This window comes from Littorina saxatilis, linkage group LG12, assembly GCF_037325665.1.
Source record: "Littorina saxatilis isolate snail1 linkage group LG12, US_GU_Lsax_2.0, whole genome shotgun sequence".
NCBI lineage: Eukaryota > Metazoa > Mollusca > Gastropoda > Littorinimorpha > Littorinidae > Littorina > Littorina saxatilis.
Window position 1 is genome coordinate 6,377,000 of NC_090256.1, and position 19,623 is coordinate 6,396,622.

The following is a 19,623-nucleotide window of genomic DNA, read 5'->3' on the forward strand; positions in this document are numbered from 1 at the left end:
TTTCAGCTTGGAGGCTTAAACATTAATTAATGAGTTTACTCATTAAAGTTGTCTAATCAATTTCACTTCGATTTGCTCGTGAAAAGTGAGCGATATCCTTGTCGCGGGGATTGACGAAGCTGTATTGTCTTGGTGAAATTATGCAGTGCGTTCAGTTTCATTCCGTGAGTTCAACAGCTTGACTAAATGTAGTAATTTCGCCTTACGCGACTTGTTTCTTTTGCGCCAGGAAATCGGGACCAACACTGCTAAAAGTTAACAATTATTGTCTTAGCTGTCATACACAGCAATTGTTGTGTGTTAACAGATGTGTCTGTGGGCAGAAACTAGACCGTTTTAAGCGTCAGATTAGAGTGAACGTTCCAAGAAGTGTAAACAAGTGAAAGAGCCGGGTTTTTTTTTGTTAGCTTGTACCGCATCTGTTAGTTTGTAAAAACCGGAGGTGGATTCATATTAGGAGACGGTCCATATCAGGGAACTTTCCCCTATGTGTTGCGCATACAAAAACACACAGCAGTGACAAGTATCAAGCTAGGACGGGGTTTCCTTAATTAGAGTGACTGCATGCGATTAGATCGTTTGATTCGCGTTATGGAGTCCCAGGCTCCAGAGAAAGTTACCAACCGAATGGGAGCCAGCCACGGGGCCGGATTGGTTGAAATTTAGGTTTGTATAAGATTTCAACCAATCCGACCCCGCGGCTGGCTTTGACCCGGTTGGTAACTCTTTGACACACTTCTTTCAGCGTCTTTGAAAGTCAAGAGGGATGGGCGCAGTGGCGTAGTGGATAAAACATCGCCCTCCTAATCAGAAGGTCGTGAGTTCAAATCCCGGCCGCGGCCGCCTGGTGGGTCAAGGGTGGAGATTTTTTCGATCTCCGAAGTCAACTTATGTGCAGACCTGCTAGTGCTTTATCCCCATTCGTGTGTGCACACAAGCATGAGACCAAGTACGCATGGAAAAGATCATGTAATCCACGAAAATACCCAGCATGCTTCCCCCGAAATCGGCGTAAGCTGTCTGAATGACGGGGTAAAAACATGCCAAAAAACATGAGCGAACGTGAGAGTTTCAGTCCATGAACGAAGAAGAATAAGAAAATGAAGAAGAAGGAAGGCAAGAATTAGGAGCTGATTTTGGTCAGCAAAGGAGATACCAAGTGTAAGAATATATACTTCTAAAGCTGCGCAAGATGGCCCGGTAACTGAAGATGGAAGCTGAAACACCAAACAGAAAATGAATAACGGAGAGAAAACATTAAATTGGATATGTTGAGTAAACCTCTCCCTTTCTTTTCATCCTACTGTCACACACACACACACACACACACACACACACACACACACACACACACACACGCGCGCGCGCGCGCGCACACACACACACACACATACTCACGCACGCGCGCCGCACGCACCTTCGCACGCCTGTATACACCAAACACACACACGCACGTATACACACACAAACACACACACACACACACGTATACACACAAACACACACACACACACACACGCACATATATACACACACACACACACACACGCACGTATACACACAAACGCACACACACACACACAGAGGCTTTATCAGATTAACTGAAAAGTACAATTGTGTAATATTCAGTTTAATCAAAATCGCCAGAAAACGTCTCCAAAATGGCATTGTGAACAGTATATTAATGTATGTTCAAGCTTTATTATAATTGTACCAATTAACTGTTTTAAAACCGAGGCAATGAAGAGGCGGAGGAAGTGGGCGCACTGTAAGGCCAAAAAAAAATATAGGTAACATAGCCAACAAAAATAGGGTAGGAAGGTAGGCAATCACTTTTTTTTCTTTTTTACTTTTTTTTCTAATGTGTACAAATTAAACCTACTTGACAGGGAAATAAGTGTGCGACTCGAGCGCTTTCGCTTTCATTGCGTTTTGTGCACTCGGTTTTTTTTAATTTAAAAATTTTTTTTTTATTTTTTTTTTTACACAAATGTAATAAAAAGTTATAGGGTCGGCCCCTAAAAATAGGGTAGGTCGGGTTACCGTAACCACACCTATTTATTTTTTTAGGCCTAAGTGGCCGCTAGGAGCAGTAGATGGCAGCCATATTCTTGCCGAACCTGCTGCTATCTGAGCACGTTTGACATTAGACTGATGCATGCATATATACCGTATCTCCTGGAACAGGTTTTATGGAATCGCGGTGTTTACACTGACAGTCGGACCACCGCTTCGTCGCCCGACTGTTGTCGTCCAAACGCGGTGCTGGTGGGGAGGTCGAGGTAGTGGTGGTGGTGAGGAGAGGGGGGGGGGGGTGTTGTAGGGGGGGGGGGGGGGGGGGAAGGGGGTCAGCACTGTAATTCGGCAAATTCCCGTGCAGGAGGCACGGTCGGCCGATGAAAATCTTTTTTTATACTTTTTTTTAATTTATATAAAACCAGATTTCTTCGGATCACTGCATTTCACTCGTTCAACTGCAGTTGACCAACAATGTTGCTGCCCCATGAAAGCTGCCCCTATTCTGCGCAAACCCAGAAGCCGAGAACATTTAGGGCATGGCCTTAAAGGCGCCGTTCTTCCAGAGAAAGCATGTCCACTATCTCAGATCAGTCCTGGCCTTTACATGGGACAAGAACACACCTTCACTCGGACACAGACAAATAGATGGACATTCTGGCTGATTCCTGTGTGGAGTTGGAATGTTTTGATGAAGTCATTTCTTACAAATTCGATATAGTGCTTTGCTCTTTGGCTCACGTAAGTGTAGCCTATGCGATGATAAACTTTGTCTGTCTGTGCGTGCGTGCGTGCGTGCGTGCGTGTGTGTGTGTGTGTGTGATAGAAACTTTAACATTTCCGAGTCTATGGATTACGTCAGTCTCGGTCAAAAGTGTTTGACGTGTGTGATAGAAACTATTTGAAGACGTCACATTATGACGTAAGAGGGTTAGACGTCACGCAAAGGAATTACTGAACGTCTCGGTCATTGTTATTGTGAGCGGGCCGAGACTACTTGGCAGATCCAGGGTCTCGCTTTCTTGCACAGTTTCACCTATGCTTACTGTGTGTGTGTGTGTGTGTGTGTGTGTGTGTGTGTGTGTGTGTGTGTGTGTGTGTGTGTGTGTGTGTGTGTGTATGTGTGACGGAGTGATTGAGTTTGTGTTACTGTTTGTCGATTTCTTACGTGAGCCTTGAAGGCTTCGCCTCTTGTTCAGTGAAGTTCTTGTCTTTGTTCTTCTGACATGTTTGTGATTCCGACAGTAACACTGCCTTTATGTGATCGCTGCTATACAGTTCTCTGTCACTCGAAAACTTGAGATTTGAACGCTAGAGGTGTGTCGCTTCGTTACTTGTTGGTGTGCAACACTCTCCACCGTATGCGTTGTCGCTGAATATGTTGAACGAAAAGACGCGCGAAGACCACGCAAACAATCTGAAACAGAGAGGTGAAAAAAGCAGCATGTTAAAAGTCACCAGAATGTTTGTTATACTCGAGGTAAATAATAATAATACGAGAATCTATAACGCGCACAAATCTCACCACAAGGCGACTCAAGGCGCTAAATTAATAAGCGATGGTGACTGACTGCTCCGCGAAGTAATGGCGTCTAATAGAACCGAATAACATTGTAAGTGTAAGTTGAGAAAGCAGAAGACGCTCATGTAGGTTGACCTAGCTCCTACCCGGGTACTTAACTCATTGTCTCCCAGGTACGGATATATCCGTACCCACTCATTATGGCTCTATCTGACCAGGTACGGATATATCTGCTCAGACTGTCAGCTTCAGTCGCTTCATATAACGTCCATCTAACGCCTGCATTCCAGCGTGTTGATACACAGTTACTACACAGTTACTACAATTTTGAGTGACCAGCACAGCTGGTCTCCGCTTAAAAAAACCCTTGGTCAACATAGTTGGGGTAGAAAGTGTTAAAAACTGTGGTTCAAGGAACATAAGTTTTATAGATAATCGCAGTTTCCTTTCACATGAGCATGTAGGCCTAATATAGTGCTGCGGAATTGACTAAAACTGCTGAAGGTGTGGTTACAGAACCATCTAAATAAGTGATTAACAATTCTTTTTTTATGGCACCCCAAAATGTTTAAAAAAATCCAATGACGTCTGGGTGTCCTTCTAAGATCGATGAATGCGCGAACAAAGTAGGTGTTGTCTTTGTTTAATTCCTTCTTACAGTAAAAACATTAAGTTACACATTTGCGGACATCAAGAGGCGAGTTTTTCCAGATTATATTATCCTAACATTATTTTGAACACATTTCAACTAGATAACTGAAACATACTCATTTTTATAACCCTGTTCCACTTTTGAACACATTTCTTTAACAAGTTTCGAACACTTTGTGACATAGTACACAGTTCCACTGGTAAAAGTAAAACGCATAGCGTTGACTGGTGTTCAAATGAACACTTGTGAACACTATGTTTTTATTGTGGGTGCCTCTTTTGCAACTACAGTGTAGAAGAGTTCCAAATGTGTTCTGAAGTAGAACACCTCTGTTTAGAGTATAATTATAAAATGAGAAATGTTTCAGTTATTCAAACTACTTGAAGTTGAAAAACAAAAGATATCTGTACTCACCGATACAAGAGCAGCACAAGACAGTACGAATTTTCGCTGATGTGAGCTTCATCGGGAACAAACAAACACAAAAGGCAACAAAAAGCAGACGCAACACGAACGAACAAGATTTGAAAAGAATATAAAGGGGAAACACACAAAAAAGGGGAAGGAACTCTAGGAACGGAAAACTAAGTTGAACAAGATCCAGTGTCACAGAATACAGTCATGGGGAAATGCAAACACCTACCTGAGGAATGATGATGGCAAGTACAACAGCACCGATAGCGACGTCATGGGCAGACAACCATTGTCCTAGTCCTTTCATACAGCCCTGCGTGCGGATACGGTCGTACACCTCGCTTTGCTAAAAGTCAAAGTTTGTGTTGTTGTCATTAGAGACACACACACACACACACACACACACAGACGCAAGCTCGCACTCACTCACGCAGAAAGACAGCTACAGACAGACATAACACACACACACACACACACACACACACACACACACACACACACACACTTGTGCAAACACACACACACACTTGTGCAAACACACACACACACACACACACACACACACACACACACACACACACACACATACATACTTACACACACATGTGGAGAAAAGCGACTACAGGAATAATTTGTCTTTTCTCCATATGCAATTTTCTTCTTAAAGTTTATAGAGTGAAGAAGAAGAGAAGGCGTAGAGAGCAGAATATATTATCTAAGTTAGTATTGAAACTGTGTGGAGTTAAGATTCACACTTTAAAGTCGGATTTGTTCTTTCCCTTTGTAAAGGGTTTGGAAATAGGTTTTGGTCTAGTCCTTTCTCATTGTTCTCCCGCGGTAGAATTTAATTGGCTCTGACACGATGGCGCCAAACTGACTGGATTCAGGTTTTGGCCAGTCTGTGAACCCCTTTCCCCCCTCTCCCCATGTAACCTTTCTGTAATTGTCTTTTTAACCCCTCGGTCACCTCTCGTGTCGCTAACCCCCTACGCCTTTGTTTGTGTGCGAGGGCAGTCAGCGAGGGCATTGTCTTTTCTACGTCCATCTCTCGCCTGCCTCCTCCCCAACCCCCTTTTCGTTCTTGATCTGATTCTTTACTTCTATGTTGCTGTGCTTTTGTTAATAATACTTGTTACACACAGACGAACACACACACACACACACACACACAAACACACACCCACACATACATTCTTTCTCTCTCTCTCTCTCTCTCTCTCTCTCTCTCTTTTCTGTAGCTTTTCTATCAATCTTTTTTTCACCCATGTTATTCGATATAAATATGTATTCTGTATTCATTTGTTTAGTAGAATGTAGATTTAATTTTTATCATCTACATACGAGAAGCCTGTTGAATATACACTGTGTTTGATTGTGGTTAACTTGTAACTGCATACGTTTTTTGGTGTGACATGACTATTTTGCAAGGTAATATAATAGTCAGAGGTTTTGCACTTTGTTCGCAGTGTTGATCACCTGTGAGTGTTTGGTATCAAATGATGCGTCGTAGAATTTTCCATTTTATTGATGTATTTCTTTATAGCGTTTTTGATGTAGTTTTCTTAGTGCAGGAGTTTTTGTGTATTTTTGAGGGATTTTAACTGTAGCTTCTAAGGAGGCTGACAGCAGCCTCGAAACTCTCCCCCTCCCTCCCCATTTTTTTCTGTGGTCCCAGAGCGACGTTTGCATTGGTTCCTTAGCTGTGACGTCAGGGACAGTCATGGCAAAACAAACAATAACAAAATACACAAACAAACAAAACAGCAACAATTTCGAGAGATGCCACTGAAAAATAATTTGAAATGACAGGACAAGAGTAAAGGATTCACAACATACCTGTTTGTTTGTCGTATCATACCCACACATGTAGTTGATGTACTCGCCCTAAAAATTCAAACAGAAGCTCAATAAGCAAAGGCAGCGTGTTGGACTCCGAAAGAGACAGACACAGATAGCGACAGACAGAAAAACACACTCTGACGAAGACATACTCCCCCTCCCCTCAACTTACACATACAAACATGAGAAAAAGAGAGCCCGACAGAGATAGCGACAGACAGAAAAACACACTCTGACGAAGACATACTCCCCCCCCCCCCTCAACTTACACATACAAACACGAGAAAAAGAGAGACAGACAGAGATAAGATCGGATAATATTTATGATAAAATAAATCTTTATTGTCCGAGAGTAATAGAATAATTTGTGTGTGCATCCAGCCTTCGCCGAAATAAGTAGAGAAAACACATTTTTGAAGGCATAATTTTGCTTTAAAACATATACAGAATTAACAAATAATTGATGAACTGAAACGTGTACATGCAAAACAAAAGCATCTTTATAGCATACTGACTGTCCGCCAAGCGTAACTCACAGGGTCTATGATACAGCACGATCTGGGGACCCCGCATCGCTTTGCGCTGGGGTTCTCTGGCGTGCAGTTGAAGTAAGGGTTCTGTTGCCAGTCTTGATACCCAGACTCGCTGTGCCTCGCTCCACAACATTTAAACTGCATAAAACAGAACGTGGTTAAAAAGCAGAACGCATACATATCAAACCGAGCGTTAACTGGGCGAGAAATGTCCGTCCGTGCCCCACGGAAGATATCGACGTAGGGGAAGCGCTCCTAATATGGACCACTTTTTCTTTCATGCTAATAACTAGCTTGTTTTTTTTGCGAAGAAGTTTCATTTTGTGTTTGGTAGTCCTTCTCTCTTAGGTGAACCGTTAGGCCTAATTAAAGTGAAATATCTTTGATAGACATTCAGCAAAAATTAAATACAGAAAAAATCACAAATGGTCCATATTAGGCGCCCAGGCTCCTAATATGGACCAGTGAAGCGGCCTTCACGAATCACTGTCAAAAGCCCCCTATACTTCAAAATAACATGATACAACTTGGTGTGCATGTCAGACTAATTCAGTTATGCTTTAGATTTATCTGTTTCGGGTTGATGAGAGCATTATTTGAAGCACACCAGAAAACTAAAGAAGCATATCAAAAACAGAGTGAAAATAAGTGAAATTATCAACTTCCACAAAAAGAAGACAATTTGATATATTTTTTTGAAAGCTTGAGGGCTAGTTATAAGTTATTTTCAGCAAGCTTCTTAATCAAGTAATGAAAATAGCCTTTAGCTTTTATTTTCTTCGATTTGCTGAAGGTGGTCCATATTAGGGGACTCACACATACTTTGAGATTTTGCTATTATTTTTTGTTTGCAGTAGAAACTCGGGGTCAAAACTGCTAAAATGTAACAAATACGGTCTTAGCTGTCATTATAGCAATTGTTGTGTGATAAAAGCTTTGGCTGTGGACAGAAACGAGTCCGTTTTAGGCGTCAAATTCAGAGTGAACGCTGCCAAAAGTGAAAAAAAGAGAAAAAGGCTAACGGTTTTGAGGTTTGTGTTTCTGTTTGTGTTTGACATGTGCAAGTTATCCAGAGAGGGTGAATACAGCGAATACAACTTTTTTTTTAGCGCTCTAGCGCCGTTAGTTTGTCAGATCAAGAGGTGGTCCATATTAGGAGCCGGTCCATATTAGGAGCCCTTCCCCTAACATTACAAAGGCTCAGTGACCTCGATCGCCCCACACGCTGGTGTAGTGTACAGACCTTTTTTTCTTCTTTAAAGCTGCGGTCTATTTATGACTAACCGGGGCTATGAGGTTAAAAAGATAGGGCTGAAAATCATGCACAGAATTCTGTACAGCAAATTAAACGCTACCCGAAACCCCATCTATACGGCGTGTATGACCCTAGTTCATAGGGTATGACCCTGGTACTAACCATTAGCAGTAGGCCTACAATGTACATGTTTACACCGCCATGCTACACGACATTCGCGCCATGTGATAGCTGCGATATCTCTATTTACAACATGCAAGAAAAATGAGAAGAACTGTAATTGAATCCCTCCAAAGCTCTGTGCAGTTGAAAACAGACATCAAAGAAATATCAATCAATCAATATGAGGCTTATATCGCGCGTATTCCGTGGGTACAGTTCTAAGCGCAGGGATTTTTTTATTTTTTTATTTTTTTTTATTTTATACAATTTATATCGCGCACATATTCAAGGCGCAGGAATTTATTTATGCCGTGTGAGATGGATTTTTTTTTTACACAATACATCACGCATTCACATCGGCCAGCAGATCGCAGCCATTTCGGCGCATATCCTACTTTTCACGGCCTATTATTCCAAGTCACACGGGTATGTTGGTGGACATTTTTATCTATGCCAATTCAATTTTGCCAGGAAAGACCCTTTTGTCAATCGTGGGATCTTTAACGTGCACACCCCAATGCAGTGTACACGAAGGGACCTCGGTTTTTCGTCTCATCCGAAAGACTAGCACTTGAACCCACCACCTAGGTTAGGAAAGGGGGGAGAAAATTGCTAACGCCCTGACCCAGGGTCGAACTCGCAACCTCTCGCTTCCGAGTGCAAGTGCGTTACCACTCGGCCACCCAGTCCAGTTATACATGTATTCACTTCAGGACAGTGGATAGAGATATATATCATGCTGCTTCAAGAATAATATAAAATGAATTCATATCAATGTTTTTCCTATTTTTTCTCAATTGGCGCAGTAGCCTAGCGGTTAGGACATCAGTCACAAAATCTCGAGGTCGAGAGTTCGAATCTTCGCTGGGGCGTTTATTTTTTCCCCTTGATCTCTCTTGAAGATTAACAGCTATTGTGTTTTCAGCGTAGCAATAGGGTCCGATATTTAAACGAGTCGCATTATACTTTTTCGAGTCTAAATATCGGACCCAATTGCTACGCTGAAAATACAATAGCGTTTATATAGCTGTTCTGACCTTGATTTGTTGTTCTAAACTTACAAAATGACAGTTTTTGCGTCGATGCGTTGATCTCAGGTTTTGATAGCAGACGCCGTTTCTTATGCGCATTAGTTTTGCGCAAGCGCCACACTGACTGACTTTGGAAAAAAACTCGATTTGACAACACAGCTGTTAAACAGCTTTTTATTAGTTCATTCGTATACAACAAAAAGAAATTTGAGTTTTTTTAATTTTGAACAAGACTACTTATGAAGAAGACCAAAACACAACATCAACGGAAAACTAAAAACAACTGAAGAACTAGGATGCAACAAGGGGGAGGAGAAGACAACAGCTAATCCGTACAACGCGAGCAGACGACAGCGAAGTTTTCAGTTTGGGTGAATGTCATTTATACTTGTCTCGTCATGAAGCGAATTTTTCAACCTCAGTTATAAACGATTACATGAATGTTAGTGCCATGGGTTGTACATCAATAATTCAGAGGGGAAGTGGGGTATTTAGTGTGGAGTTACGAGATAAGAAAAGCCGAATGCGAAAGTTTGTGTCAGTCGGCAACTGTGAGCTCACACAGGCACACAAAAACGGCTGTTCCGTTTTACTCCCCTGTTTGTACTACATCTTTCTTCTTCTTCTTCTTCGTCGTTCACTAGAACTACATCTTTCGACTTTGGGCATTTTGTGGTGTTTAGGGACAGAAAATAATTGGTTTAGTCCTGTTTCATCGGGAAGTTAGCAGAAAAGGGTATGCTATCGACATTTGTAAAGCTGAAAAACATTCCCGAGAAGAATTTCAAGTTGTCAGTGTATGCTAGCTGTTGTCGATTGAAGCATCGTGTGGTACAGATGGGTAAACCGGAACCATGCGTCTTTGTTATTGCCAATATGCTTTTGGATATTGGCAAAAATGGCCGACTTCCGTAGCATTATGCTTTGATGATCGGAAGAGACCATCCAATCACAGCCCCCGAATTCCCCCACGTGCCCATCAGAATAGCTATATAACATTATGATCAGCCTTGAGAGAGCAAACCGGATGTTATCACTGCAAAATTCAAGCGTTGACTGAAGCTCTCAAGGTCATACACGCCGTATAGGTGGGGTTTTGGGTAGCGTTTGCTGTACATAATTCTGTACATGATTTTCAGCTCTATATTTTGAAACTCGTAGCCCCGGAAAGTCCTAAATAGCTTTAAAAAATAATCTCAGCCAGTGTTCAAACTGGGTCAAAGCTTTCGTTGTCTCAGTGTTAGGAAACGCTGCCGTTGCTGAACTTTGGTTCAGTTTTGTGTGTTGCATGTAGTTGACTTATTTGTACTTTGTGGGAAAGTACCGATATTATATTTTGTAAACACAATATTTATGTTTGGACGAGAATGCAGGTGAACTTTCTAGTCCTGTCAAAACAAGTTGTTTACCACGTTGTTTTGAGTCGTGGGTTCGTGGCGTTCGCTCGGATTAAGTGCGTCGGCGCTTTTGATGTACGTCACAGAGAACGTCACTATTCTAGTCCATGGACAGTTCATCTAATTTTAGTTGTATCATGTTCGGTCTGGAATATTCTCGAGATTGAGTATTTACTATATAGGCCAGCGCGATTTGTATGTAAAAAAGCTTCTACTTTGAGTTCTGCTACGATGTGCAGTTGTATGTATGGAATGCTAAATAAATCCTCGAACTCAATTTGACGAGTTGTTTTCTGCTGCTGCGAAGACGGGCGACGTAGAATAAAAGAACACAACTATACGACGTTTGAGAACTTGTGGCAATCTCAAGTTTCGTGTAACACTCAGTCTGATACATACATTTACACATAAAAGAAAGTTGTGCACACGTACCCTTCCACGCGCGTACGCGCGTACACACACAGAGACAGAGAGACGCACGCACATATACATGTACAGAAAAATAACCCACAGACACAAACATGCAACCCCGCACGCACATACACAGACACACACACGCATGCACGTAGGCAGACACGCACGCACGCACGCACGCACGCACAGACAAACAGAGGCACACATTTACACTGACACACACACCCATTAGTACACACAACTACATAGACACACACACACACACACAAACACACACAGACACACACACAGACACACACACACACATACACTGACACACACATACGCACACTGACACACACGCACGCACACACACACACACACACACACACACACACGTACACACTGTGACATACACACACACACACACAAAGACTATGTAACCTTAGCAAATAAGGCACTAAATGTGCGTTCTCCGGACAGGCGTCACGTAAAGATTAACTTCTCTTGCGTCAATACAAACGTGAGATGTTCGTTTGTTTCGAATGCTTACTTGCATGTATACGTCAAAGTCACCGAATTCTCCGAAAGTCATCGTGTGCTAAAAGCACAAGAAATTAAATTGTAAACTTGTGCACTTTGACCTTCTGAAATGACACTCCGACATATCTTGCCTCAGTCTGTATGAAGTCGATCCACCTCCTGAGTTCGTCGTCATCATGGTAACGGCGGATTGCACTGGTTAACACCTCCTCTGGGCCTGCTCTCAGCGTCTTGCGGAACTTAGGCATGTGGTAGAAAGCGAAGACCATCAGAGCCACCAGGAACTCCAGAGCCAGCACTGCCATCATGCTGATCTGATACTGACACAGTAAGGTACAAACATTTTGTTTTTCATTTTGGAAAATCGCTCCAAATTCAGCGTGTCTGTTTAGATAACAAAGCAATGTCAACTAACGTGGTGTTTGACTGTGTTAGGAAAAGCTACCGTTGCTGAGCTTTGGTTCAGTTTTGTGTGTTGCATGTAGTTGACTTATTTGTACTTTGTGGGAAAGTACCGATATTATATTTTGTAAACACAATATTTATGCTTGGACGAGAATGCAGGTGAACTTTCTAGTCCTGTCAAAACAAGTTGTTTGCCACGCTGTTTGTAGTGTGAGTTCGTGGCGTTCGTTCGGATTAAGTGCGTCGGCGCTTTTGATGTACGTCACAGAGAACGTCACTGTTCTAGTCCATAGACGGTTCGTATATAATGTCGTTGTATCATGTTCGGTCTGGAATATTCTCGAGATTGAGTATTTACTATATATGCCAGCGCGATTTGAATGTTAAAAAGCTTCTATTTGAGTTCTGCTACGATGTGCAGTTGTATGTATGGAATGCTAAATAAATCCTCGAACTCAATTTGACGAGTTGTTTTCTGCTGCTGCGAAGACGGGCGACGTAGAATAAAAGAACACAACTATACGACATTTGAGAACTTGTGGCAATCTCAAGTGTCGTGTAACAGACTGTGATGGAAATGTACAAGACTAATGTCCCACTTTCAAGGAAACTGTTGCAAGGTACCAAGCTACACTGACATACAGTACACAACCACGGCAGTGTTTTGAAACGGAAGCATTATCGTGATAAAAAACAAACCCATGATAATCTAGACTTTGAAACTCGATTCTTTTAGTACACTTCATTTCCAGATTCAAGGGACATAAATACCTGTCAGATACTTGACGGAAAGAGTTATTTCGGGAATTCCATTCTTCAATTTTGTGAAAATATTTTAACTTTGAACATCGCTTCATTCCGTACACCTCATTTTCCGGTTCAAGGGTCCTAAACACACGGCAGATACTTGGCGGAAAGAGTCAATTCGGGAACATACACTCTCACATTTTGCGGCAATGTTTGGACAGTGTCCACTCCTGACACACTCACCACTCTCAAGAGGCAGATGTTCTCCCGCAGAGCACCCAGACAGCCGCAGAAAGCCACGAGGAAGCTGAGGGCCCCCAGGAGACACAGCATGGCGCTGGGGTCTAGGAAGAAAGAGCCGGGGTCACGGACCAGCTGACCTCTTTCCGACAGCACCCATCCTCCTATCACTATGGCAACCACGCTTGTTACCTAGGATAAAAGCACAAAGCTGACCCTATTTGTAAAAATAGTGGGGCATTTTTATTGAGACCTGCAAACATATTATATAAGGCAGCAGAGTTGTCCACAGACACAGAAGACAAAAGGTCAGTTTCATTTCATTTTATTTTATCTTATTTTGTTTACTCTATCATCCCAATGCTAGGAAATTCAGGTCGCTTTCACCCAGTGGAAAGCTAGCAGCAACAAGAGTCGCGCTATCCGGGTGTTTGCGTGTTTAGGTGTAATCAGCCACCTACACATATGGAAGAATGACCGAGGTCTTTTACGTGGCACTGTAGTGACACGGGGGAGGGACATGGATGCCGTCTCTTGAGTCTGCACATAAAGTTGACTCGGGTCCGTCCCTACCGGGATTCGAACCTGTGACCTTAGGATCACAAGTCCATTGCTCTACCAACTGAGCACACACACACACACACACACACACACACACACATACACACACACACACACACACACACACACACACACACACACACACACACACACACACACACATACACACACACACACACATAGATGCATAGAACAAATCCATACTCACCCAAAACAAAAAGTTGAGTAGAAACAGAATGTATTTGAGGAGGAAGGCAACGAAACGAATGCGATTCACTCTGGATGCCTTCCTCCTGCTGGGCAAAAACAACTCCAGACCTGACTTGACATCGTCCACGTCGTAATCTTCAATCTCATCGAGATCACTTCGGATCGTATCCTTTTCTTCCTTGATCTTGTCCATATCTATAAACGATGTCCTCTCCCGCGATTTTCTCTCTGCTCTCGATTCTCTGATTGGTGCACCTATTATTTCTTCGTCCAATTCTTTGTTCAAGCGACAGAGGTCCATTGGTCTGTCGTTGGCTTTCGTCTTCTCTTTCGTCTTCTCTTTCGTCTGTTCACTGCCTTCTAGTTGATGTACAGCGGTGGAATAGTCCGGAAGCAAATCGGCGATGCTGTTGCACTTTTCAATCCGATTGACCAGCGGAGGCCGCCTTCGGGAGGGTTCGTCTCTCTGCGGCAAAATATGAACGAGGTCGGACAGGCAAGAGTTTCCAGTCGCCAGCGGATTGGGGCAGCAAGCGAAAGGACTGCTGTGTCTCTTCCGTGACCCAGAAACGCTGTGCACGTGCATGCTGTCACCATCCTCTTCTAGGTCACCACAACTGTACCGTTCTTGACGGAAGTGCGCGTCCATGCTACTACCGCAAACACGCCGATTCACATTTTCAGAGTTTGGAAGCTCTTTTTCCGTTGATGGAAATCTTCCGGTGTCGTCCGTGTTGAAGGTGTTCCTCTCATCATTAACACCGCGGTGACTCACAATTCCAGAGTTTCCAAGTGGTTCTACAGTGTCGGCCGTTTTGGAGGTGTTCACGCTATGACCAACACCAAAGTGACTCAGAATTGTAGGGTTTTCAAGTGGTCCTTCGTTTGGAGAAAATGCCACGACGTCCTCGGCCATTTTGATCGTTGAAGAAAACCCTATGTCTAGAGTGCGGCCTCCAAAATCTCCTTCGAGCGTTTGGGCTTCGTCCTGTCTTTTAACATTAAACCAGCGGTCCGTTTTGGAAATGAAGTTGATGCAAAGAGCGTCTGGGTCAGAGGAACACTTGGGCAGCAGTTCTGTTGCTTCATCACAATCGTCAGACTCCATGAGTATCATTTCCTCGTTGCCAGAACGGTTCCCAAATGTGCCCTCTAACGCGTGTTGTTCTAAAGTGAGGTCGGACTGTCGCGGGTGATGTTTTGTGGGCGGGGTTGTCCCTGAGGAGGACGGAACCAAGAGTCTCTTGGAGATGGGAGAACTTGGCTCTTGGTCAAGGGCATCGTCATCGTCGTCTTCCATGCTCGCCAGAGGAGCGTACACCACTGGAAGTGAGTATGTAAAGGGATTCATGGGATGGTCAAATGAAATATTTACGCAAATACTGTGCACAGAACAAGCAGTAGTCAAAGCCTGTTAACAGACTGGAGAACCGGTCGGAGGACATACGCAGACAGGCAAAGCCACAGACTCGCACAAACGCACGTACTCCTGCGCACGCACACTCACGCTCGCACGCACGCACGCACGCACACACAAACACACACACACACACGCTCGCACGCACGCACGCACGCACGCACGCACACACACACACACACACACACACATAGTGACAAAATGAAATCATACGGTACTTGACAAAACTGTACCCATCAACACGAAGGACGAAACTACTACCACAACGACAGACAAAAGTGTACCCATCAACACGAAGGACGAAACTACTACCACAACGACAGACAAAACTGTACCCATCAACACGAAGGACGAAACTACTACCACAACGACAGACAAAAGTGTACCCATCAACACGAAGGACGAAACTACTACCACAACGACAGACAAAAGTGTACCCATCAACACGAAGGACGAAACTACTACCACAACGACAGACAAAACTGTACCCATCAACACGAACGACGAAACTACCACCACAACGACAGACAAAACTGTACCCATCAACACGAAGGACGAAACTACCACCACAACGACAGACAAAACTGTACCCATCAACACGAAGGACGAAACTACTACCACAACGACAGACAAAACTGTACCCATCAACATGAAGGACGAAACTACTACCACAACGACAGACAAAACTGTACCCATCAACACGAAGGACGAAACTACTACCACAACGACAGACAAAAGTGCAAGCCAACAAACAGACGAACAACCGAGCGAACAAAGAAACAAACATTAAGACAAACTTGATGGTTTTCATGCCCTGGACCCTCCGTGTCCATAAAAAAAAAGGAAGAAGGGAGCACTTTCAGTGCACGTATTAAAATAAATGTTATCTTCTGAAATTCAAACCCGCCAAATATAATTATTTGATGCAAGATTATCGAAACACGCACCTCCACTTCAAAACATTTTGATTTGTTGATTCACGTGAACAAATACCTGCACTCAAACCATCAATCTCAGAAAATCCTCAGCAAAAGTGTATTCCAGTTTGCAGCACAAAAATGAGCAGAGGGCAAAAACAGGCCTCTCCTTTTTTACGACTCAATCTCGCGTGTCACAGTGATCAGATTCCCGTCTGGTTCCTGATTTATAGCCTTCAATATTCCCTGCTGCGGGAGTGTTACTCCTTTTCAGTATTCACAATTCGCTCTGGCATTTCAGTGACGCATCATTTGCATGTGCAAACACAGAGAAACCTGTCACAATTCTACCAGCATCTGTCACAGGCGCTTGTTGTAGGATATGTTGCCATTATTGAACAATGTCTCGATCTCTGATAGTTAGCTATGCATCACTTTATTGTGAACATTTCATCTTTTTTTATGTCGAATATGCTGAAAGTAACACTGTCGTAGAAAAATACAGGTGCGCGTAAACATACACACAGCATGGGGGGGGATCCAGGGGGGGTTTCCGGGGTTTCCGGATCACCAACCCCCCCCCCCCCCCAGCCTAAAAAAAATATTAAGAAAAGAGAAGAAAACTTTTTTGAAAATAAAGAAAAACTTATGGTTCAGATTGCACCAGATTGCTCCATTTTCCTTGATTTTATATCATTTTTTTTTGGGGGGGGGGGGCATGCCCCCGGACCCCTCCAGGAGCCGGCTTTTCTTTTGTAAGTGGCGATTTCAGAAAGTAGGCCTAGTTGGGTAATTTGTTGGCTCAGGTTACACCAGATCGGTCAATTGTCCTTGTTTTGATCTAAATTTGTCTTCTTAAATTTAATTTTTGGAAGTTGTATTAGGGGAAGTTTCTTGGCTCAAAATGCACCGATTTGCTCCATTTTCCTTGTTTTTATCAAAAATGTTCGGGGGGGGGGGGGGGCATGCCCCCGGACCCCCCTAGGAGGTTCGAACGCTTCACGCCCTCAACTAATCGCTTCGCGTCGACGAATTGTCACTAAACAAAAACAAATTGGAAACCCCCCTAAAAATGATGTAATCCACCCTGCACACACACACACACACACACACACACACACACACACACACACACACACACACACACACACACACACACAGGTACCCAAACACTAACAAACACACACACACACACACACACACACACACACACACACACACACACACACACACACACACACACACACACAAGTAATATATATATGAATACCAAAAAATGCAAGAAGTTTTATCCTTTCAAATATAAGAAATAATAATAATAATGAATAATATTCATATAGCGCATGTATCCATGGTTTAACCCTGCTCAAAGGGCTGTACAATCAAAATACTACAACATTTTATTATTTAACGTGCAATCACACTCATATCAATGGGTCACACATTGGTCTATAAAACATCATCACACAGATATAAGAGTCCTCCTGTATTATAGCATTCATGCCGGGATGGACACGGGTCAACTTTATGGGCAGGTTCAGAGACAGAATTTATGCCTCACATTCGTGTCACCCCTGTGGCTCGTAAACGACCTCGGTCTTTCTGCCGTAAATGCAGGTGGCCGAGTACAGCTAAACACGCACATACATTGGTAGCGACACTGGAGCTGCAAGCTTTCCACTTGGAGGAACCGACTCGAATTTCCCAGCGATGGGACAAGGAAGTATTGACATTAAAATGAAATCATACATTCTAAAGTGAAAAGTATCATTGTGAATGATATTGTGATAGAAAAAGACAATGTTACAGCGCGCAGAACAAGCATGCACAAATCTCTCTTGAGGGTAGCACGATGACTATAAAACGGAACGTATTGCGCTTTTGTTAGCATGCGAAGAATGACAAACAACATTAAAATTGCAGTATTCGATCGGGCGCCTTTGCTGCCGTTGCCACCTTATCACCAACGGTACTCTGCGGCGGCGAGGGACTGACTCTGCTAAAAGGGAAATCTGGTTTTATTTGAGCGGTGTAGGATAGCCGCACATCAAACAATGCAATCGCAGAACAAACATGGGTTGCTGCCGCCCAGTATAACTGCTTTCGAGAGAGATTGACTCTTCAGTTACTGCTCTCGACTAACATTCAGTCTTAAATCCCTGGTGCTGTCATAGAAAGATAGCTCCAGTCGGAAATGGTGAACTTGGTCAACCTTGCTTGTTAGAAGCTGACATCCCATCTGGATGCTTCAATTAGATGTCCGTGAACATCTCTAGAGGGGATGTCACCTTACACTAATATTTTGGCCGCCATATTGAAAACAAAATGGCGGACATTGAAACAGGAATTTTCACACATTTTCGCTCATAGTTGGTGTTTGTGGGTACATTTAGTGTCTGTTCCTATGTTTATTGATGTGATAAAGGCGTTGACAAATGTTTTATTTTTGTTGGACAAATGGAAAAGGCGATATTTGACATTTTTAAGTTATTTTGCATATTCCGTATGTCTTTAATCCTTTCAATCTTAACAGTTGGTTTCAAGACTCTTGACATTGTGAAATTCAGCAACATGTAACCATCTATAAGTCTTGAGAAAGCTTCTTGAATTGACTCAGACTCAACAATTGTTGCCAGGATTTGCGGAAAACAAGCAAAATAGCAATCTGCTGAGAACGGTAACGTAGGATTCCCTGCGCAACGTTACTGACAACATTGTAGAAAGGCTACAGAATAATGACCATACATCCCAAAAGCATTTGAAATCAGAAAATAAAGCGTTATTTATTAAAAAGATCAGCTCATCTAGCTCTAGACGGGCATTAAAGCTGGGTTTGTGGTAAGACGCCGGCCACCAAAGCGGTAGGTCGTGGGTTCGAATCCCGGCCGCGCATGGTGAGTTAAGGTGGAGATTTTTCCGATCTCCCAGGTCAACTTATGTGCAGACCTGCTGGTACCTTACCCCCCTTCGTGTGGAAAGATCTTGTATTCATGTCAGAGTTATGTGGCTTATAGAAACACAAAAATACCCAGCATGCTTCCTCCGAAAGCGGCGTATGGCTGCCTAAATGGCGGGGTCATAGGCTACACGTGAAAATCCACTCGTGCAAAAACACGAGTGTACGTGGGAGTTTCAGACCACGAACGCAGAAGAAGAAGAAGAAGATAAGAAGCTCGTCTGGCATAAAGTGTGCTATTCGTCCTTCAGTATCAACACAAATTTGGCATAACTGCGTAAACGCCAACAAAGTCCATTTGAGAAAATATCGGCAGACCAGGGGACGCATAATTATTTCATCAGTGAATGAATCTGAATCTATGATATAACATTTTATGAAAACGTTGACATGAGTTGAACAACCCTGATGAT

General features: G+C 43.1%; 2 protein-coding genes across 2 annotated transcripts; one reads left to right on the top strand and one right to left on the bottom strand.

Annotated features, from left to right (window-relative positions):
* Nucleotides 1–3,216: 3,216 nt before the first annotated feature.
* On the bottom strand, nt 3,217–15,237 carry LOC138981144 (uncharacterized). The gene is made up of 7 exons (XM_070353983.1): nt 13,919–15,237; nt 13,153–13,341; nt 11,889–12,077; nt 6,980–7,114; nt 6,441–6,488; nt 4,834–4,950; nt 3,217–3,433 (listed from the first exon to the last, which is right to left on the bottom strand). Exons 1-7 carry the CDS (start codon nt 15,218–15,220, stop codon nt 3,347–3,349), a joined length of 2,067 nt encoding a protein of 688 aa, XP_070210084.1. The 5' UTR covers nt 15,221–15,237; the 3' UTR covers nt 3,217–3,346.
* On the top strand, nt 15,219–16,127 carry LOC138982193 (uncharacterized). The gene is made up of 2 exons (XM_070355420.1): nt 15,219–15,249; nt 15,610–16,127. The coding sequence occupies exons 1-2, from the start codon at nt 15,219–15,221 to the stop codon at nt 16,125–16,127; spliced, it is 549 nt and encodes a 182-aa protein (XP_070211521.1).
* Nucleotides 16,128–19,623: the final 3,496 nt, after the last annotated feature.